Consider the following 22,181-nt stretch of genomic DNA (forward strand, 5'->3'; position numbering starts at 1 on the left):
TTGTTATGTCTCCCTTTTCATTTCTGATTTTGTTAATTTGGGTGCTCTCTCTTTGCCTTTTGGTTAATTTGGCTAGGGGTTTGTCTATCTTGTTGATTTTTTCAAAGAACCAACTCTTTGTTTTATTGATTTTTTGTATTGTTCTCTTGTTTTCTATTTCGTTGATTTCAGCCCTCAATTTGATTATCCTGGCATCTATTTCTCCTGGATGAGTTTGTTTCTTTTTGTTCTAGAGCTTTCAGTTGTGCTGTTAAGTCGTTGGTATGGGATTGCTCCATCTTCTTTATGTATGCATTTAGAGCTATGAATTTTCCTCTTAGCACTGCTTTCATAGTGTCCCATAAGTTTGGGTATGTTGTACTTTCATTTTCATTGAATTCTAGGAAATCTTTAATTTCTTTCTTTATTTCTTCCTTGACCCATTGGTGTTTTAGGTGGGCATTATTCAGTTTCCATGAGATTGTAGGCTTTCTATAATTTTTGTTGTTGTTGAAGTCTAACTTTAAGGCATGGTGGTCCGATAAGATACAGGAGGTTATTCCAATGTTTTTGGATCTGTTGAGATTTGCTTTGTGAGCAAACATGTGGTCAATTTTAGAAAAGGTTCCATGGGGTGCTAAGAAGAAGGTATATTCTTTTGTGTTAGGATGGAATGTTCTGTAGATATTTATTAAGCCCATTTGAGTCATAACATCTGTTAGGTCCTTTATTTCTTTGTTAAGTTTCAGTCTGGCAGATCTGTCTTTTGGTGAGAGTGGTGTGTTGAAATCTCCCACTACTACTGTGTGGGGTTTGATGTGCGATTTAATCTTTAGTAATGTTTCTTTTATGAATGTAGGTGCCTTTGTATTTGGGGCATAAATGTTCAGAATCAAGACTTCATCTTAGTGGATTTTTCCTGTGATAAATATGTAATGTCCTTCTTGATCTCTTTTGATTAATTTTAGTTTGAAGTCTATTTTATTAGATATTAGGATAGCTACACCAGCTTGCTTCTTAGGTCCATTTGATTGATAAGTCTTTTCCCAGTCCTTTACTGTGAGGGAGTAGGGAAAGGTAGCTGTCTGTCTTTGAAGTTAAGGTGTGTTTCTTGTATGCAGCAAAAGGATGGATTCTGTTTTCTTATCCATTCTGTTAGTCTGTGTCTTTTTATAGGTGAGTTGATGGATATTAATGACCAGTGATTGTTAATTCCTGTTTGTTTTTTTTTTTTTTTTTTTTGTGGTAGTGTTGTGTTGTCCTTCTTTGGTGTATGTTGGTGTGGGATTATCTATTGCCTGAGTTTTCATGGGTGTGTTTAGTATCTTTAGGTTGGATTTTTCCTTCTAGTGCTTTCTGTAGGGCTGGATTTGTGGATAGATATTGTTTAAATCTGGTTTTATCATGGAATATTTTGTTTACTCCGTCTATGGTGATTGAGAATTTTGCTGGGTATAATAGTCTGGGTTGGCAACCGTGGTCTCTTAGTGTCTGCATAACATTTGTCCAGGACCTTCTAGCTTTCATAGTCTCTATTGAGAAGTCTGGTGTTGTTCTGGTGGGTATGCCTTTTTATGTTACTTGGTCTTTTTCCTTTGTAGCTCTTAATATTTTTCCTTTGTTCTGTATGTTTAGTGTTTTGATTATTATGTGGCGAGGGAACTTTTTTTTTTTTTTTTTTTTGGATCCAGCCTATTCAGTGTTCTGTAAGCTTCTTGAATCTTCATAGGTATTTCTTTTTTTGGGTCAGGAAACTTTTCTTCTATGATTTTGTTGAATATATTTTCTGTGCTTTGAGTTGGTATTCTTTTCCTTCTTCTATCCCTATTATTCTTAGGTTTGGTCTTTTCATGGTGTCCCAAATTTCTTGGATGTTTTGTGTTACGACTTTTTTGTCTTCAGTGTTTTCTTTGACTGACAAATCTATTTTCTCATTAGTTTATGCTGCTTCTGTAGTTCTGTTCGTTTAGCGATTTTTTTTATTTTTTTTTTTTTTATTTATTTTTTTTTTTTTTTTTTGTTTTTTTGAGACAGGGTTTCTCTGTGTAGCTTTGAGCTTTTCCTGGAACTCACTTGGTAGTCCAGGCTGCCTCCAACTCACAGAGATCTGCCTGTCTGCTCCAGTGCTGGATTAAAAGTGTGCACCACACCACCACCCGGCTTAGTCAGGATTTCTATTTCCAGCATTCCTGTTTGTGTTTCTTTTATTGTCTCGATTTTCAATTTTCAATCTTGAATTGTTTCCTTCATCTGTTTAATTACCTTTTCTTGGCTTTTTCTTTGATTTCTTCCAATTTTTTGTTGTTTTGTCTTCCATTTCTTTAAGGAGTTTTTCATTTCCTCTTTAAGGGCCTCTATCATCTTCTTAAAGTCATTTTTTAGGGTTGATTTCTTCTGCTTCTTCTGCCTTGGTATGTTCAGGTCTTGTAGGTGTAGAATCACTAGGTTCTGATATTGTCATATAGGTCTTTATGTTGTTGCCTGTATTTTTGCACTGGCGTCTACTCATCTTTCCTCTGCTCGGTGTAGGCGGTGTCTGTGTCTGAAGGTGCCTCTCTTGTTCTAATTGTTAGTCTTGGTCCACTAAGAGTTCTTGGTTAAATCGATGCTGTTGGGCTCTGTTTCTTCGGGAGCAGCTTAGTCCAATCAATGTTAGTGGGTTCTGTCTCAGGGAGCAGTTGTTCCCAGTTGGTGCAAGGTGTGCTTATGGTTTCAGTGGTCGGTAGGTTCGTAGGTTTTTTTTTTTTTTTTTTTGTTTTGTTTTGTTTTTTTGTGGGGGAGCAGGGAAAGGTAGCTGTCTGGTCCCTGGGACTCCGATGGGTAGGGCCTAGGGGTTAGAGACCTGATCTGCCGGTCCGGAGATGGGGGCTTACCTGTTCCCAGTTGGTGTAGTGTAGGCTTATGGTTCTGGTGATCTGGTTTGGTGGCTGGGTAGCGCCTTCTTTTGTGTTCTCAGGTCACGTTTTGCTCATTCATCAACTCCTCAGCTGGATCTTGTTTCCTCAGACTGCAGACTGTAGGATTCTGAAACCTCTCCCGAATGGATCTCAGCTGAGAAGGTTGTTTAGTAGGGAAATCTCACCAACACCTCCAAGTTGTTATGTTTCGTAGGATCGGCAGCTGGGCCTGGGTGGCCTCAGAGTGTTCGGATCCGTGCTGGTTCCGTCCCACGGGGATGGCTCCTCGCCCGAGTGCTGAGATTAAAGGCATCTCTAAAAATATTTTTAAAAGAACCCTTAGCTAGGAGTGGTGGCACATGCTTTTAAGCCCAGCAGTCAGGGGGCAGAGGTAGGCAGATCTCTGAGAGTTCAAGACCAACTCAGTCTCTGTAACAAATTCCAGGCCAGCCAGGGATACATAGGATACATAGTGAGACCCTGTCTCAAACAAACAAATAAAATCCTTATGGCTGCTGTATGGAAGATGGACTTTGGAAAGTGAGGAAAAGCCAAAGCCAAAGAGGTTATTGCAAAAGTCTAGTGGGCTACTGAAATAATTCAGGTGAGAAATGATAGTGGCTTGGATCAGAGTAGTAGTGTTGGAGTTGGGGAATGTGGTTGGATTCTCAGTACATTTGAAAGGTAGAATCAATAGAATTTGATAAAGGACCACATTGTTTTTTGTAACTTTGGCTCCACACACGTACACACACACACACACACACACACACACACACACACACACACACACACACACAGAATCTCTACCATCTTTAGTGAGGGTTTGAGTTAAAAGGGGCACGTAACTAAATCAGGTTTCCAGACATTGGACAGAAGAATTTAAGATATAGGCATTATGTTCTCCATGACCTGTCTCCACTTTCCAAAGTTAGCCCATTTAAGAGCTCTTTACTTTCTGTCTCCCTTGCCCTGCCTAGCTTCCACAAGCCCAGTTATTTATTAGTTCCTTCTTGGTCCAAATGTGTGTCTGTGGCCCCCATGCTATACTGTTGACACCCAAACAGTCCTGGATTTGTGGTGTCAATATTTGATACAGGATGGCTAGGGGCAACAGAATCTGGGCTGGGTAGCAGTGACTCCTATCTATTTACACAAAATACAGTGAGGTCAGATGCGGTGCACATACACAGGTTGGGCACTTCTGAAGGGTCTGGAATGGCTAATTAGTCTTACAGACACTTAGACCAGCAGGGCTCTGAGAACAAGTAGAGGAGATGACCGGTATTTTCTGGAGCCAACAGGCTTGGCTTGGCTTGTGCTGAGCTGTCGTGAGGGGTGCAGTATAAATGCAGCCAGCCAGAGGGCCCCAGCACAGCACAGCTCCCCAGATTGTGTGCGAGCCTCTCCAAGATGAAGCTGCCAGGCCAAGAGGACTTTGGACATTCTAGTGCTCATGAAAATGTCCTTGCAGAGGAACTGGACAGTGGCCTTGGCCCTGGTCCCGGCCCTGGTGATCCCTCAGACACAGACAATGGGGAGTCAGGGGTATCCCAGGACCCTCTGCTCTTCATTCAACTAAATGAGCTGTTGGGCTGGCCCCATGCACTGGAGTGGAGGGAGACAGGCAGGTGAGTAGGACCTGGCTAGCTCTACAGCATCCTTCCCACCTCAAATTAGGGTTTGTCCCTTGTATTCTTTCCATGATACTCAGCTTCCTCTACGTGGTTCTGAGTTCTCTGAGACCCAGTGACGGGTGACTGCTCAGGGAGAGATACTCCGCACAAATGGATCAAAGGCAGCCGCACTGCCCTCTACATCCTAGACGTGGGAGAGCCTCCTGACAACACTGTCTATCCCTTCGTCACAGGTGGGTGCTGTTCGAAGAAAAGCTGGAAGTAGGCGCAGGCCGGTGGAGTGCCCCCCATGTGCCTACCCTGGCCTTACCCAGCCTCCAGAAGCTTCGAAGCCTGTTGGCCGAGGGCATTGTACTGCTGGACTGTCAAGCTCAGAACCTCCTGGAGCTTGTGGGTAGGCTTGGGAGACATTCTATTCCCTGGGAACTTCCCCCAATCTCTTCCAGAGCCTCTCCCTCCCCCATCCTACCCCAGGGACTGCCCATTTCTGTCACAGAGATAGTGATGGAAACGCAGCTGGGGGTGGTGACACATGTCTGTAATGTCAGTACTTGGCAGGCAGAGGACAGGAGGACCACTGAAAATTAGGCAGCCCCGTTTATGTAGTGAGATGCGTCTCAAAACAACATCTTGCATGGGAGTTCATTAGCCCATGCATTTCCTGAGGAGGAAAAACTCAAGGAATGAGAAGCACAGAAGGGAGCCAGTGGTAGGACAGAGAGCTCTCAGGAGGGGGTTTGAATGTCACATCTGTTCTGCAGAGCAGGTAATCAGTGGGGAGTCCCTGAGCCCAGAACTGAGAGGACAGCTCCAAGCCTTGCTGCTGCAGAGACCCCAGCACCACATCCAGACCCCAGGCATCAGGCCCTGCAGAGGTGAGAGATGCCTCCTTGGGCCTAGGATCGAGACTCTGGCATAGGAGGAGCCCAGGTACCTTCTGTTTTCTTGAGCCAGGAGTGGTCGTGACTTGGCTCAGTCCTCAGGCCAAGCAAGATTCATGGGCAAGAGGAACCTGGTGGTAATGGTGAAGGCAGAAGAGTGGGCACCGGGGCCATAACAGCCAGGGCTCTCCAAAGGGTTGCACTTGGCAGGTCCTGTGCCAGGAGCTTTACATGCAGTATCTGCTCATTTAAACTTCAGTTACCGTGGAGACGTCTACCACAGCTGTCCCCCAGTAGGCCTTCCCCTAAAGCTTGTGCTCTTCACTACTATGCATTCCTGTTTTGCAGGGTCTAGAGCTTTCAGAAATGCTTCTCATGACGAGGACAGCCCCCTGAAGGTTTGTGGCCCTTCCTTGGGCAAGGCTGGGAGGAAGATCGGGAACTGAGAGACCCACCTTCCACCTGGCTCCTCAGTTGAGTTTCTGCCAGCATCTCCCTCTCTAAATAATCTCTCATACTCTGCCACCCAGCATCAGAACCCCTTGAGACAGAAGCTGCCTCCGGGAGCTGAGGCAGCAGCAGTGTTGGCAGGAGAGCTGGGTTTCCTGGCTCAGCCACTAGGGGTCTTCGTAAGACTGCGGACTCCAGTGGTGCTGGAGCCTCTTACGGAGGTGATCTTGCCTAGCAGGTGAGGTGACTGAGAGTCAGGGAGGGCTCTTGGGCATAGGAGGGCCTTTACGGAGGAGGGTGGGGTCTTTGGATCCAGTTCCCTGAGAGTGTCTAGGAAATGCTACCCAGGGGTGAGTCTGCAGAGCTGGTGTGTACCTGAGCAGCAGCGGGGTCAGCGCTAAGTGTCGGAGGCTGCTCTCTCTAAGAGAGGCAGCTTGGAGGCCCCATTCCTTCTTCAGGTTTTTCTGCCTCCTTTTGGGTCCTCCCACCCTGGAAGGGAGCTACCGAGAGATGGGTCGGGCAGCAGCTGTCCTCCTCAGTGACCCGGTGAGTAGAGCAGGTGTGTTCCTCTGTGCATATTTGCGTGTGTGTATGGAGCATGCATACAGACTCTGATCAGAAATAACAGTGAGGCAGAGTGTGGCTTTGTGTTTGTAACCTGGGGGCTGACATTTCCATAACTACCAATGTAGCCGGATTGCAATAGGCACAGTATGAATGAATGAATGAATGAACGAATGTATGCATTTGTGTGTAAATTATAAATTTGACTGCTTGTAGTTTGTGTGAGTGTGGTTTTGAGAAAATACAAGTGAAAGCACTTGTCCAAATAGTGCATTTACTGTCCACTCTGTGACCTTAAATGCAGCAATTCCAGTGGTCAGTTCGCCGGGCAAGCGATCTTCATGACCTTCTGGCAGCCCTGGATGCCTTCCTACAGGAGGTGACAACTGTACCCCCAGGGCGGTGGGACCCAACAGCCCGGATTCCCCCGCCCAAATGCCTACCCTCTCAGCACAAAAGGTACCTGGGACCACAATTCCACACAGATCTTCCCTTTGGTTATGGGTCTACCGTGCTCCCTGTCTAAGTTTGGCATTCACACAGTGGGACTATGACCTGGATCTAACTTCTCCCCGACAGTTTGAGAGCTGCCCTTTGCAGCCACCACAGTAGCCTCCAGGGGGCGGGGTGTCACGGACTCTGGAGTCAGATGTCAGGTTGGCTGAAGATGTCAGCCCATCTGGGGTTCCCTTTCTGCTCAGACTCCACTCGGAACTGCAGGAAGTCACTGGCCGGAGTGCGTCCCAGGCAGAGGACTGGCACACACCCAGCCCAGAATTGCAAAGGACCGGCAGGTGAGGGGAGCTGGATGGGAACAAGGGCTGGGATCTTATGGAAGAGTCACAGGGGCATCAAAATGTGCAGGCAATGTGGGAGGGGCTCCCCTGGATACAGAGAAAAGCAGGATGCAGGCGTGGGGTATGGAAATCTGGATCACTGACGACCCACGGGTGGGAGGCTGTTTGGGGGTCTTGTCCAGGACGTGCGCCGGAAGGCATGCTGGTACCCCAGTGATTTCTTGGACGCCCTACACCCCCAGTGTTTCTCAGCTGTGCTCTACATTTACCTGGCCACAGTCACAAACGCCATCACTTTTGGGGGTCTGCTGGGAGATGCCACTGAAGGTGCCCAGGTGCGTGGGTTTGTATGATGGGATCAGCATAAACTTTGGTGTCCCACCTGCCTGACCTCTTGGGACTGTGAGTGGGGCTGAGACTCCACGGGAGCTAGGGCTCCTGTGTTGGGAGGCCAGGGTCCTATGAAAGCTATGTCCACTTCCAGGGAGTGCTGGAGAGTTTTCTGGGCACAGCGGTGGCTGGCGCTGCCTTCTGCCTGATGGCAGGCCAGCCCCTCACCATCCTTAGCAGCACAGGACCAGTGCTGGTGTTTGAGCGCCTGCTCTTTTCTTTTAGCAGGTAGGAGACCTCTCTCACCTCTCCAGCCGTTGGTGGGTGAAGAGGAGAGGGTGGGGCTTTCTCTGGCTTGAGGGGCACCTGCCCTGGGTTAGGCGGGGAGCAGCCAGCCCTGACTGTCCTCACTCCTACAGAGATCACAACCTGGACTACCTGCCCTTCCGCCTGTGGGTAGGCATCTGGGTGGCCACGTTTTGCCTGGTGCTGGTGGCTACAGAGGCCAGCTTGCTGGTGCGCTACTTCACCCGATTCACAGAGGAAGGGTTCTGCGCTCTCATCAGCCTCATCTTCATTTATGATGCCGTGGGGAAAATGCTGAACTTGATCCATGCCTATCCAATCCAAAGGCCAGGATCTCCTGCCTATGGTTGCTTCTGTCAATACCCAGGTCCAGGAGGTAGGTGAGGGAAACTGATACCTTGGCCAGCTGAGGAAAGAGGTGGGAACTGGGCTGCTAAGTTCAGGAAAATGCTGAGTACTTATCCAGTAGCCAGAACTCTCCTTTTGGGTTCAGGATCAGGTACAAAAGAAATGTACGGAAATCCCAGGATTGTGTTTATTTCTGACAGCCCTGATAGAGGAGTATGGGATCTACATATGGGTTAATGGGCTTCCTAAGAGTGACGCCAAAATCAGACTTACCCATCTCAGAATGGCAGCACTGGATGGGGGACTGTGTTACACCAGAGGAGCAGAGCAAAGTACGCCAACCAGGCAGCTTACTCTCGAGAGAAGAGAGGAAAGGGCAGGACCAGGCATGCCTGCCTCCACTGCCTGAAGTCCCCAGTCCAACAAATCACAGCTCCTGAGTGAAAGCGGAAAACCAGGTGGAGGGGTTTGGAGTGTTACGCTTACATAGATCCCTCCACATGGAAGATGGCAGCAGAAATGGGGGAAGGTGTCCTTGGTGGAGAGGGGGCGGCCCAGGGGGAGATAGGGTCTCATGTAGTCTAGTATGGTCTCCAACTCACTATGTAATCAGTGATGACCTTGAACACCTGATCCCCCTACTCCCATCTCCAACTGCTCAGAGCATAAGTGTGAGCCATCAATTGCCTAGGTAAAACGTATCTTTTCTAATCTGTGTCTGATTCTACTAGTCCTGAATGAGCCCACTTCTTGCTCTGGTAGACACAGATCTGTGAGTGCATGCATTTGGTCAATGTTTGATGAGCAAGTGTGGTGGCTCAGTTCTGTGCTCAGCGCCAGAGACACAGAGGGCAGGGAATCCGAGGGCGTGAGTGTACACAGTAGCAACTTGCAAACACACCCAATCAGCAGGATGATCAGAATCAGGACCTTTCTAGTTCAGGTGGAGCAACAAAGTCGACTCCTGTGGAGAAAAGTTTCTCAAGGAAGGAGGGCTTAACTAAGCCAGAATTCTCTGCTTCCCAGGAAATGCATCTGAGTGGACAAGTACAAAGCACAAAGACACAGATGTCTTAAGCGTGGTGAGAGCCTGCGCCAAGAAAGGTCTGAGAAAGAAAAGAGTTAGAGGTCTTCGGTTCTTCCCACCCAGAGAGGAAAGAAAGCTTCACTGATTACTTCAATTTAGCCTATGGCCAATCCTGGGTCCCTGATGCCTCTGTGGGTTCCCTTCCTTTGAGGTGGGTCCTCTGCTGCCCACTGTCCAATGCCTTAGCACCCCTCTCTCAGCACCTAGGGCTGGTCAACGCATCCTTGCTGTCTCCACCCGAGTGCATCCGGCAGGGCGGCTACCCGCACGGTCCCAGCTGTTACACGGTGCCAGATGTTGCCTTCTTCTCCCTTCTCCTCTTCTCTACTTCCTTCCTTTGTGCCGTGGCCCTCAAGCATGTCAAGAACAGCCGCCTCTTCCCCTCTGTTGTAAGTTCCATTTTTCTTTCCGTGTAAAAGCTCTGGTTTTAGCCCTGGGTCCTGTCTGCACATGGGAAAGGTGGAAAAAGAAACGGAAAGGCGGGCCCAGACTAAACCGTCCACTATATGGCCAGGTGCGCAAGGTGTTGAGCGACTTTTCCTCAGTCCTGGCCATCCTGCTGGGCTGTGGCCTGGACGCCTTTCTTGGCCTAGCCACACCGAAGCTCTTGGTGCCCACAGAATTCAAGGTGAGAGCTGGACAGAATGAGGGAGGAGGATGGGGACAGCGGAGCCAGCAACTCTGGAGTAATAAGCTGCATAGATTCCGTACTTCTCTTCTTCCGAGTCTTTCCCTTCACTCATGATAGAGCAAAAACAATGGCCTCACAGAGTCATTGAGTGATAAAATGAGGTAGCTCAACAGACACATAAGGAATGAAGAATGCTGTACACAGTAGCTATTATTATAGGGTAGGTGTTGGAGGATGGGCTCTGGGCAGCAGGCTTGGGTTTGAATTCCAATTCTGCCTCTTCCTAGCTGGCTCTAGGCATCTATGTTTTTTTGGAGACAGAGTCTCCTGTAGTTCAGATTTACCTCAAACTCCCTATGTAGCCAAGGCTCGGCCTTGAACTCTTGATCTCCCTCCATGTGCTGTGATTACAGGCATGCACCACCATGCCTCCCCTGAGAATTTTAGTCTATAAAAATGGGATAATCGATAGCCGCCTCTCATAGGTTGTTTTCGGGTTTACATATCATAGTCTAAATAGTTACTACAGTGCTCGGCGCATACCACATACTGAGTAAATGCTGCTGTTACGGCTTCTCCCCACCACCGGCATGGCCCTACCCACTTCCCCACACTCTACTCCTCTTTACACCCCTCACTGCCAACTCTGATTCAGTAGAGCTGGGGCTCCTTCTGTAGGGCATAACAGGATACAGTACCAGACTTTGCCTGGACAATAGGAAACCTTCCCCCACAGACCCCGCCAGGGCAGGACAGCAAGGGGGCTCTAATGGGGGTGGTTTTAGGGCTCAGAGCCTCAGCCAATCACCTGGGCCCCCTCCCCACCACAGACGCTTATAATCAGAGCAGACGCAGACACACCTAACCCCGCCCCACCTCTGCCCCAGACCGAGGCAGGTCTGAACCTGAGCTGCCCGTTCTGGATGGTGGGGTGGGGTGTGAGCCTAAGGAGGAAGGCTGTGAATAAGAACAAAGCAGTGTGTGCAGCTTATATTCTCCAACTCTGAGAGAGAGAGAGAGAGAGAGAGAGAGACAGAGAGAGAGAGAGAGAGACAGACCGACCCTGGAAACTAAAGTCCAGAGCCCTTGGCTCCATCCAAACTAGTCCCTTCTTTCTGTTCCCCTTTAAGGCACTGGGATACACGGAGAGGTGTGTGTGTGTGTGTGTGTGTGTGTGTGTGTGTGTGTGTGTGTGTGTATGTGTGACAGTGCTACCATCATCTAGAATCTAAGGACTTGGGAGCAGGAGGTAGATTGTGGGAGAGTGTCAAGATGGGAGGTAGGGGTGTGCAGGTGAGGTGTTCTTGGGAGACACTTTCTAACCTGTCCATGGAATGTCCCCTCAGCCTACACTCCCTGGGCGTGGCTGGCTGGTGTCTCCTTTTGGAGCGAACCCCTGGTGGCTGAGTGTGGCAGCTGCCTTGCCTGCCCTGCTGCTGTCTATCCTTATCTTCATGGACCAGCAGATCACAGCAGTCATCCTCAACCGTGCAGAATACAGACTGCAGGTAAGGCTGCTAGGTAAGGGCTGAGATAAGAGACAGAAACCCCAGAGCGGGCTCCAGACGGCACTTCTAGCTTCAAAACGACCCCATTTCCTGCAGAAGGGAGCTGGCTTCCACCTGGACCTCTTCTGTGTAGCTATTTTGCTGCTGCTCACATCGGCACTTGGGCTGCCCTGGTATGTCTCAGCCACTGTCATCTCTCTGGCCCACATGGATAGTCTTCGGAGAGAAAGCAAAGCCTGTGTCCCTGGCGAAGCCCCCCACTTCCTGGGCATCAGGTAAAGCATATAATCAGTAGGCTGGAGTGAGAAAGGTGTGGCCAAAGAGTTATGGGATGTGTGAGTTATTCGGGCAGCTTGAATTCTGTGCTTATGCCCTTTAAGAACTGCCATGGGGAAAGTAGATGCACTTTGAGATGGGTGAGGGGCCTCAAAAGAGTGTTATACAGGTGGTGGTGCACATCTTTAATCCCAGCGCTTCAGAGGCAGAGCCAGGCAGATCTCTCTGAGTTCAAGGCCAGCCTGATCTACAGAGCGAATTCCAGGACAGCCAGGACTACACAGAGAAACCCTGTCTCAAAAAACCAAACCAAACAAAAGACCAAAACAACCAACCAAACAACAACCCCCCATTCCCCACAAAAAGAAGAGCATTATAAATGTAAGGGTGAAGGTAGCCAGGGATAAAGTGGAGGGTGAGATGCCACCTTACAGTCCCCACTCAATGTAGAAGCATACCATGGACGTTGCAAAGGAATCCATGAGAAAAACAATTTTGTAGCTGTTAGAAACAGAGTCTACCTAAAATACATGACATTGACTAACTTTGTAAATTATGAAATATTAAGTCTTTATGGCAGTGGAAATTGCTAATTTTCCACCAAAATAAAAAAACAACTTATGGAACTGGGGATGGAATTCAGTGGTAGTGCTGACCTAGTACATATGAGGCCCTAGGTTCGATTCCTAGAACCACTAAAACAAACAAAAAAAAAAAAAAAAAAAAAAAACCCAGCGGGCTGGTGAGGTGGTTCAGTGGGTAAAGGCACTTCTGGCCACATCTCATGACTTCCTGGGACCTGGGTGGTAAAAGGAAAGAACTGACTCCTGCAAGTTGTCCTCTGACCATCACATGCACACTAAGACAGGCACATACTTATACACATGCGTGCACATACACAGTATAAGTCAGTACAATGTAATAAAACATTTTAAAAAACCCAAACAAGGGCTGGAGAGATGGCTCAGCGGTTAAGAGGACTGGTTGTTCTTCCAGAGGTCCTGAGTTCAATTCCCAGCAACCACATGGTGGCTCACAGCCATCTGTAATGAGATTCTGGCGCCCTCTTCTGGCATGCAGGCAGAACACTGTATACATAATAAATCTTTAAAAAAAAAAAAAATCCCAAACAAAACAGAACAATGAACCTGAACTGATGAGGGGCCTGGGCCTATGCTGGAGTGCTTTGCCTTTCCTTTCAGTTTTTTACAGCAGGCAAGGGGCCTTCGCCAGGTAACCTATTGAGGGAATCCCTCTTCTCTCTGGATGCCAGGTCTGTACTAGGCCTGGTTAAGGGGTCTAGCCTGGGTGCTCCAGGAGCACACACAGAGCCAGGTAATTCCTCCTTCTCCCCACAGGGAGCAGCGGCTGACGGGTTTGGTGGTGTTCATCCTTACAGGCGTCTCCATCTTCCTGGCACCTGTGCTCAAGGTACACGTTTGGCCAGAGTCAGGGCCAGTGCAGCAAGAGCAATAGAATTGACTCTGGTTGAATTCTTACTAGTGTTCCAAGAACTGCATTTTCTTCTCACACTGTTTCAATAATCCTCATCTAACTAATCCTGAGAGACACATATACTCTACAAACGAGAAACCTGATGGTTAAAGATGTAATTTGTAAGTGCCTGCCAATTTCTCAGATTAAAAAAACCCAGATTTCCAGAGCATGGTGGATTTTACCTGTAATCTCAGAGCCAGGAGGTTGAGGCAGGAGGCTTACTTCAACTTTGAGGCCAGCCTGCATACACAATAAGTTGCAGGCCAGCTTAGGCTATAGTATGAGACCCTGTCTCAGAAAAAACAAAAAAGTGGTGTGTGTGTGTGTGTGTGTGTGTGTGTGTGTGTGTGTGTGTGTGTGTGATGGCTCAGTGAATAAAGGTATTTGCTAACAAGCCTGAATTTGATATTGGGCCTGGGTCTACAAGATGGAAGGAAAGGACTGATTCTAACAATATATTCTCTAATCTCCATGCTTGCACACACACACACACACACACAGCCTAGCTATAGAAGAAAAGGTCAACAAGCCAAGCAGTCAAGGAGGGTGTGGAAATGTCAGACAAGAGTCATTGGCAGGAGGACAGGAGCAGGAGGTTAGGCAGGGCCAAGGTCATGGAGGCTGGGTGAGAGTGACGCAGTAGGAGAGCCAGATGGACTGGATTAACCACTTGCTAAGTAGGGTGACTCTCCTAAATGATGTGCCAGCCACTGTGCCAGGAACTGGAGGTATACAGTGGTGATAACACACATCTCTATCCTCCTTGGAGTCTGGAGATAGAGGACAGATTTTTAAAAGTTAGAACAATGGGATAACTTCAGATGATAACTTCTGTGAAAAAAACAAAAGCGGATAAGGTGATTAAGAGTGCTAGGGCTGGCCTGGCAAGATGGTTCAGTGGGCAAAGTCTCTGGCATGCAAGACGGACGACTGACCTGAGTGCAGTCCCTAGAACCCATGGTGGGAGGAGAAACCCACTCCCCCAAGTTGATCGTTGACCTCCGTACGCAAGCTGTGGAACACATATAATAACAGTAGTAAACAAATATTTTTAAATTTTACAAACAGTGCCAGGGCTACTTCAGATTGAGCAGTCAGAGAAGACCTTTCCAGAATGAAGATGAGATGAAGCATGAGTGGATATAAAGTACAAGAGAGGAGTATTTGATTGATTAGTTGGTTGGTTGGTTGAGACAGGGTTTCACTATGTAGCCCTGGCTATCCTGGAACTTGCTACATAGAACAAGGTGGCTTTGAATTTATATACATCTTCCTGTCTCTGCCTCCCAAGTGCTGGATCACAGGTGTGTGTCACGATGCCCAGGCATGAGGGACATTTTAGGAGGAAAGAATAGCAAAGCAAAAGGCTTTAAAAGGGTAAGGAACAAATGCCAGCATACGAATGGAAAGTGGACAGTATATGGGAGCATGTAGAGCAGAGGGCAATGTGAAGATAATACAAGAGGAAGCTGCGTACGGTGGCACAATGTAATCCCAGCAATCAGGAGGTTAGGGCAAGAGGATGTAGAGTTCTAGGTCAGCAATACTGTGATGAAATAAAAAGATTGGAGAGGCAAGTTACTTTGTCTCTCTATTCCTCATCTGTAAAATGCAGACAATAATAATAATCTACCTCATGTGATTGGCATGAAAAGACTCAATGAAATCAGGCATACGAGATGTGAAAGGAAAAGCAAGGCCTGGCAGGCTCCAGTTTGGAGGTCTAAGTGGGTGGGGCACATGGGAGGCTGGAAGGTAAGTTCCTTTGCTATCTCTCTACTACTAGTTCATCCCAATGCCTGTGCTCTACGGCATCTTCCTGTACATGGGAGTAGCAGCACTCAGCAGCATCCAGGTGAGCTCATTACAATCACCTAGCAACCCCACTCCTCCTCCCCACATTTGCCGATCTCCCTCAGATCCATTATCCTGCTTCTCCTGGGCCTAGGAACTCTGCTGCCATGCTCTAGATGGGAGGAGGCCAAGGGAGCTCTCTGCCCTTCCCCTTGCAGTGCGTGTAGCTAACAGTGACATCCTCCAAATTACCTCATCATCCCGCTTTCTTTTCCTCCCATTATCCCAGTTCATGAAAAGAGTGCAGCTATTGTTGATGCCAACAAAACATCAGCCAGACACGCTGCTCTTGCGGCATGTGCCTCTGAGCAGAGTCCACCTGTTCACAGCCATCCAGCTTGCCTGCTTGGGTCTGCTTTGGATAATCAAGTCTACCCCTGCAGCCATTATCTTCCCACTTATGGTAACTTGGATGGGGGGTGTTGAGCAGTTCTGGGAGACTCTGAGCTTGGGGTGGTGGCTGAAGAACACTCCTCTCTCTTACTTTCCCTGGCTCTTTCTGGTTGGAAATCCTAAGACCAAGAAAGCTGGCTGGGGGATGCTTACAGATGAATTAGTCTCAGGATACTTGATTCGCCAAGTTTCCTAACTAATTTGGGTTTGTCCACAAACCCCCCAAATAACTGAGCTCCTGTAAGGACAATGCTGACACTTTTGTTACTCAGTAAGGCTTAACAGAAGAGAAAGTTACAAACCATTGGCTTTGCAATAGGACCAATCTAGTTACACATGCCAGGTGTGTGACCTCAGGGAAGTTACTAATCTTTCAGGGCTTCAGTTGCCTTTTATGTACAATGTGAGTAAACTACAAACTGGGTACAATGTTTTTTGCTTGTAACCCCAGTGCTTGGGAGGCTGAGGCAGAAGGATCACATTGTGTTTGAGGTCAGCTTGGACCTCAAGGTGAGATCCAATCTTAAAGATCAAAACAAAAAGCCGGGCGGTGGTGGCGCACGCCTTTAATCCCAGCACTCGGGAGGCAGAGGCAGGCGGATCTCTGTGAGTTCGAGGCCAGCCTGGGCTACCAAGTGAGTTCCAGGAAAAGGCGCAAAGCTACACAGAGAAACCCTGTCTCGAAAAACAAAAACAAAAACAAAAAAAAAAAAAAAATCAAAACAAAAAGTGGATGTGGTGGTAAACACCTGTAATTCCAGCACTCAGGAGGCAGAGGCAGGGGGATAACCACAAGTTCAAGGCCAGCCTAGTCTACATAGCGAGTTCCAGGCCAGCCAGAGGTACACACTGAGCTGCACAGTGAGAACATGTTAGCCGGGCGGTGGTGGCGCACACCTTTAATCCCAGCACTCGGGAGGCAGAGCCAGGCGAATCTCTGTGAGTTCGAGGCCAGCCTGGGCTACCAAGTGAGCTTCAGGAAAGGCGCAAAGCTACACAGAGAAACCCTGTCTCGAAAAACCAAAAAAAAAAAAAAAAAAACAACCAGCCAACCAACCAACCAACCAACAAACAAACACAAAAAACTAGGCATGATGGTACACACTTGTAAACTTGAGAGGTTGAGGATCAAGAGCTCAAGGTCATCCTTAGCTACATGGCAAATTCAAGGCCAGCCTAAGCTACATAAAACCTTACCTAAAAACAAAGCAATAGCAAACAAACAAAAAAAGGGTCTACTTCATAGAAATGTGTCAGCACTCAGTGAAATAAGAGGAGGCCTAGGACTGCTTGTCCCAGCTGCTGTTGCTGAGAGCCTGGGGCTTGTTTCTGTCTCTGCAGTTACTGGGCCTGGTGGGAATCCGAAAAGCACTGGAGTGGGTCTTTTCACCACAGGAACTCCTCTGGCTGGATGAGCTCATGCCAGAGGAGGAGAAGAACATCCCTGAGAACGGACTGGAGCCAGAGCACTTGTTCAGTAGAAATGACAGTGAAGATGTAAGTTCCAGGCTGAGTCCTTCTGAGGGAGTGGGGAGGGGTTGAGAGGCTGTTGTCCAGAGCTGTCCCTAAAGTCTGAGATCTTCATTCAACCTGAAGACCTGATCAACATAGGCATTCCTGTTGTCTCTGTATTACTGCAGGCAGAGCGGAGGGCTTAGGGAAACCTTCCTCCACAGGCAGAGTTCTGGTTTATGAGTCCATGGAGACAGAGAGAGCTATCACACAGCTCTGTGAGCTAGCTTCTCTACCCTGACCTTTGTTTTGTTTTTAATGTAAATTCCTATCTAGTTCCTGAGTCCCTTTTTTTTTTTTTTAAATGCTTCTTTCTTTTTCTTTTTGTCTGTTCCCAAACTGTCCTTGGATATCTCTTCCACAGTCAGAACTGATGTATCAGCCAAAGGCTCCAGAAATCAACATCTCTGTGAATTAGCTGCAGTAAGAGTGTGGAGACACCAGGAACCAGACACAAGGTGAGGGTGTGGGGCAAAGCGCTCCTGGGGTGGAGGGAGGAAAGGTGTGGGATCAGACCTTGGGACCTCCTGTTTGCTGGATGGATATCCTGGTTTTCTGCCCATATTCCGGTCCCTTGTGAACTCTGGGATTGTGGAGGAAGTAGAAGGAACTTCCCAGAGGGAAGAATGAATTCCCAGGGCAGTTCTGGATTTTTGCCGGTAGAGGGAGGTCAAGCTTATTACAAACAGATCCCAGGAGATGGAGGTGCGGAGGAGGGGAAGGGGTGAGTGGCCCAGGAGGGAAGACTGGGAAGGGAGGTGGGAGGAATAAAGCCGATGCTCCCTTCTTCTGCCCAGGAGTCCCCTCCCCGAGGTTGGCAGGAACCATGCTCGCTCCAGACAAACCCTTCATTTTATTCACCCATGTAGCACTTGTGATTTATATCAACATAGGATAGACAGAACAATCACAGCCCCTGATCTCAGGAAGCTGAAACTGGAGTGGGGGAGACAGAAACATGGACGATTTTTAGTGGGAGAGCGCTGGATAAGGAAAGAAGCACAAGCCATGAGAAGAGCAGAGGACCCTTGCATGGAGGTGGGGTAGGAAGAAGAAAGGGTTTAGGAGTAGAACAGAAGTGGGCCAGGTAAGATGGAGGGGAATATTCTATGCAGAAGCCACACCATATGCATGAGCTGAGAAGTTGAACTTTCCTTGTGGACAACAGTACATCTCTCCATACCTCTACCTGTCTAAGAACCTCCATCACTTGAAATGAACTTTTTCTTTCTTTCTTTCTTCTTTTTCTCTCTTTTTTTTTTCTTTTTGTTTTTTTTTGAGACAGGGTTTCTCTGTGTAGCTTTGGAGCCTGTCCTGGAACTCGCTTTGTAGACCAGGCTGGCCTTCGAACTCATAGAGATCCACCTGGCTCTGCCTCCCGAGTGCTGGGATTAAAGGCATGTGCCACCACCGCCTGGCTTTTTTCTTTCTTTTTAATCTAGAGGGTATTGTTACATAACCTAGGCTGCCCTCTAACTGGTGACCCTTCTGCTACATCCCGAGTGTTGAGATTACAAGTGTAGGCCGCCATGTCTGGTTCTGCGTGTTTGGGGACATGTGTGGGACGGGCTAAAGAGCAAGAGGACAAGTCAGTCACTGGCTAAGCCAGAACAACATCTCCCAGGCTCTCCGTGTCCCTATCCCCGCTGTGTGTCCCTGTGCACTGCCTTGATCACTGTGTCCTCTCTCAGTTCACAGGTGTTTTATTCAGGAAGTCAGCATTGGTGGCCTTTGGCTTCACTGCCAGATGTTGTTGGCTAGGGACCTGAATAGTGACGCAGGATTGAAGGGCAGCTGGCAAAGACTAAGCTACCTTTGGAGCTGGGGTCTGGGGGTGGGAAGTAGCAGGAGCGGCTGGTTTGTTGCTGCTTAGGAAAGACAGACAAGCGAGAGGAACCAAAGCAGGTGCCAGTCACTCAGTCTTTATACAGTAAAGGGACCTGAACACAGCCCTTTTATTTATTTATTTATTTATTTATTTATTTATTTATTCATTCATTCATTCATTCATTCATTTATTTGAGATAGGGTTTCTCTGTGTGATCCTGGCTGTACTACTCTGTAGACCAGGCTGGCCTGGAACTCAGAGATCCGTTTGCCTCTCTCTCCCTAATGCTGGGAATAAAGGTGTACACCACCACTGCCCAGCTAAGAAGTCCTTCTATTTTTAAGTCCTCACAATAGCTTGTAGGGATCACCTTTTCTACTTATAAAGGGGGGGGGGGAGGACAGATGTGTGGTTCACATCTGTAATATCAGCATTTGGTAGACAGAGGCAGGAAGACTGCACAGATTTGAGGCCAGTTCAGTACACAGTGTGAGACTTTGTCTCAAAAAAAAAAAGGGTGGGGTGGAGTGGAGAGACAGGCACATGCCTTTGATCCCAGCACTTGGGAGCAGGGGTAAATGGATTGCTATGAGTTCAAGGCCAGCCTGGTCTACATGGCAAGTTCTAGGACAGCCAATATAGAAAGACCCTGTCTATAAAAAGAAATGGTCCTTTTTTCCAGAATAGGTATTCTCCACCTGATACTTTTTTTATGCACATAAAATAAGCTTTATTGCTTTATTGATCACAAAAGTAAATAAGGTTACTAGAAAGTACTAAAACATTACAGAAATTAAATTTTTTTCAATTTCTATAATTTTGAAATTAAAATTTACTGAAAATAACCACTGCCCATATTTTCGTGTTCGATGTTAAGATTTATTTCAATGGCTGGACAGTGGTGGCACAAGCCTTTGATCCCAGCACTCTGGAGGCAGAAGCAGGTGGATCTCTGTGAGTTTGAGGCCAGCCTGGCCTACAGAGTTGAGTTCCAGGCATCCAAAGCTGTTACACAGAGAAACCCTGTCTTGAAAACAACAACAAAAAACCCAAAACCAGCCAAACAAAAAGATTTATTTCAATGAACAATATATGTTAATTTTGTTGTTTTTGGTTTGGGGTTTTTCTAGACAGGGTTTCTCTGTGTAGCTTTGGCTGTCCTGGAACTCACTCTGTAGACCAGGCTGGGATCCTGAAACTCAGAGATCCAACTGCCTCTGCCTGTCAGTGCTGGGATTAAAGGTGTGCACCACCATCGTCTGGCTGAACAATTTGTTTATTAAATTGAATCATACTATGGGGTTTCCTAACATACCTGCTACTTAATATTCATTGGATAGTTTCTCTACATATATATCTATCTCATTCTTTTTACTGTCTATTGTCTTAGTTGCTTTTTATTGTTATGATAAAATACCATGACCAGAGCAACTTGTAAAAGAAAAATCTAATGTGGGGCTTCCAGTTTCAGAGAGTCAGAGTTCATAACTGTCACAGTGGGGGTGTGTCAGCAGGCAGACCCGGCACAACCACAGTGGAGGGCGGGGTTCAGAAGTGGTCCAGCGTCTTGAAACCTCAAGGCCCATCTCCAGTGACACACCTCCTCCAACAAGACCATACCTCCTAATCCTTCCCAAACAGCTCCACCAACTGGGGACCAATTATTCAAACATATGAGCCCATGGGCTATTCGCGTTCAAACCACCATATCTCTATATAATGAATAACTTTATAAGTTGAAAAAGATAGTAAAGAGTATACAAAATGTCTTCTGCAAGTACAAGAATTTTCATAGTGTAAATACCTAGGAGTGGAATTAAAGAATAATAAGGAGTATGAAAATGCCATAATAAAGCTCATCATTTGCCAGTGGTAGCGCTCGTCTTTAATCCCAGCATTCAGGAGCAGGGCAGTGGATCTCTCTGAGTTTGAGGCCAGCCTGGTCTACAGAGTGAGTTCCAGGACAGGCTCCATAGCTACACAGAGAAACCCTGTCTCAAAAAAACAAAAAAAAGCCGGGCGGTGGTGGCGCACACCTTTAATCCCAGCACTTGGAGCAGAGCAGAGGATCTCTGAGAGTTCGAGCCAGCCTGGTCTCCAAAGTGAGTTCAGGAAAGCGCAAAGCTACACAGAGAAACCCTATCTCGAAAAACAAACAAACAAACAAAAAACAAAAAAACAAAAAACAAAAAAAAACCTGCCACCACAACAAAAACCACCATTTGTATATAAACTTGAGAATTTAAAGTATATATATATATATATATATATATATATATATATATATATATATAGTTTTGGGGTTTTTTTTGTTTTTTTTAAGGGACTGGAGAGATGGCTCAGCGATTAAGAGCACTTGCAGCTCCTCCAGAGGACCTGAGTATGATGACCAGCATCCATATGGCATCTTATAACCATCTCTAACTCCAGTTCCAGGAAATCTAGCACCCTCTTCTAGCCTTCTTGAGCACCAGGCATGCACAAAGTGCCCTTAAATACATGCCAGCAAGATACACATAAAATAAAAATAAATAAATCCTTAAAAATACTTTGTGGATAATTCAAAAAAAGAAGAATGAGCCAGATGTGGTAATGTACACCTGAAATCCTAGCACTGGAGATGCTGAAGTAGGAGGATTTCAAGTTTGAGGAAAGCCTAGGCCACAGGGTAGGTTCATGGTCAGCCTTGGCTACATAACAAGACTGTCTCAAAACAGGAAAGACAAAGAAGAGCAACTCGTAACAAGGAAGGGGATGGGGACTGGCTCAATGGCAGAGCGCTTGCTTCGAGAACATATGACCCCCAGATACTCCTGCCCTTCTCAAAGACAGTAGCAACAGAGAGAACACCTTTAGGTTAAAAATAAGATATTTTAAACTGGGTCATAGGTACACATCTGTAATTCCAGAACTCAGAAGGCAGTGGCAGGAGAATTCTGAGTTCAACTACATGGAGAGTTTAAGACTAGCTTGGGCTGTATAAGTCTGTGTTTCAAAAACCAAACGAAACTAAACCAAAACAAACAACAACAAAGGGCCACCAAACCTCTTCCCTAGCCTCATTTCAACCTCTGAGCCTGGGTGCTCAGAGCTGGGCAGATTGGTGAAGGAGTTGCCTAGGAAACCAGGTCAGCCTCTGGAATCCTAGACAGGGCCAGGGGAAGGCATGCTGTGTGTAGGAGCAGCCCTGGATGCGCACCCTGGAGTTCAAGGACCTGGTTCTCATCCTGGTGATGTCACAAAGTTCTCGGGAGTCCTTGATGAAGGGCCTTGTCTCTGAGTCTTGGCTTTCTTTTGTGGAAACAACGATGGTTGGGTAGATAATTCCCAAGAATCAGATCCTCCTGCAGTAAGATAGGGGAGACTGCCGCCACAGGGATGAGTATGGCCTCCCCCGGAGGCACAG

General features: G+C 47.2%; 1 protein-coding gene across 1 annotated transcript; it reads left to right on the top strand.

Moving 5' to 3' along the window:
- Nucleotides 1–4,038: 4,038 nt before the first annotated feature.
- Nucleotides 4,039–21,136, top strand: Slc4a9 (solute carrier family 4 member 9). The gene is made up of 22 exons (XM_037197084.1): nucleotides 4,039–4,507; nucleotides 4,747–4,907; nucleotides 5,275–5,388; nucleotides 5,743–5,792; nucleotides 5,925–6,082; nucleotides 6,303–6,390; nucleotides 6,713–6,867; nucleotides 7,110–7,202; nucleotides 7,366–7,540; nucleotides 7,690–7,823; nucleotides 7,955–8,217; nucleotides 9,216–9,271; nucleotides 9,477–9,665; nucleotides 9,791–9,904; nucleotides 11,254–11,415; nucleotides 11,512–11,690; nucleotides 13,050–13,122; nucleotides 14,975–15,043; nucleotides 15,272–15,445; nucleotides 16,777–16,932; nucleotides 17,312–17,405; nucleotides 21,099–21,136. The coding sequence occupies exons 1-21, from the start codon at nucleotides 4,290–4,292 to the stop codon at nucleotides 17,363–17,365; spliced, it is 2,835 nt and encodes a 944-aa protein (XP_037052979.1). The 5' UTR covers nucleotides 4,039–4,289; the 3' UTR covers nucleotides 17,366–17,405; nucleotides 21,099–21,136.
- Nucleotides 21,137–22,181: the final 1,045 nt, after the last annotated feature.

This window comes from Peromyscus leucopus, chromosome 19 (assembly GCF_004664715.2).
Source record: "Peromyscus leucopus breed LL Stock chromosome 19, UCI_PerLeu_2.1, whole genome shotgun sequence".
In the NCBI taxonomy this organism is placed as follows: Eukaryota; Metazoa; Chordata; class Mammalia; order Rodentia; family Cricetidae; genus Peromyscus; species Peromyscus leucopus.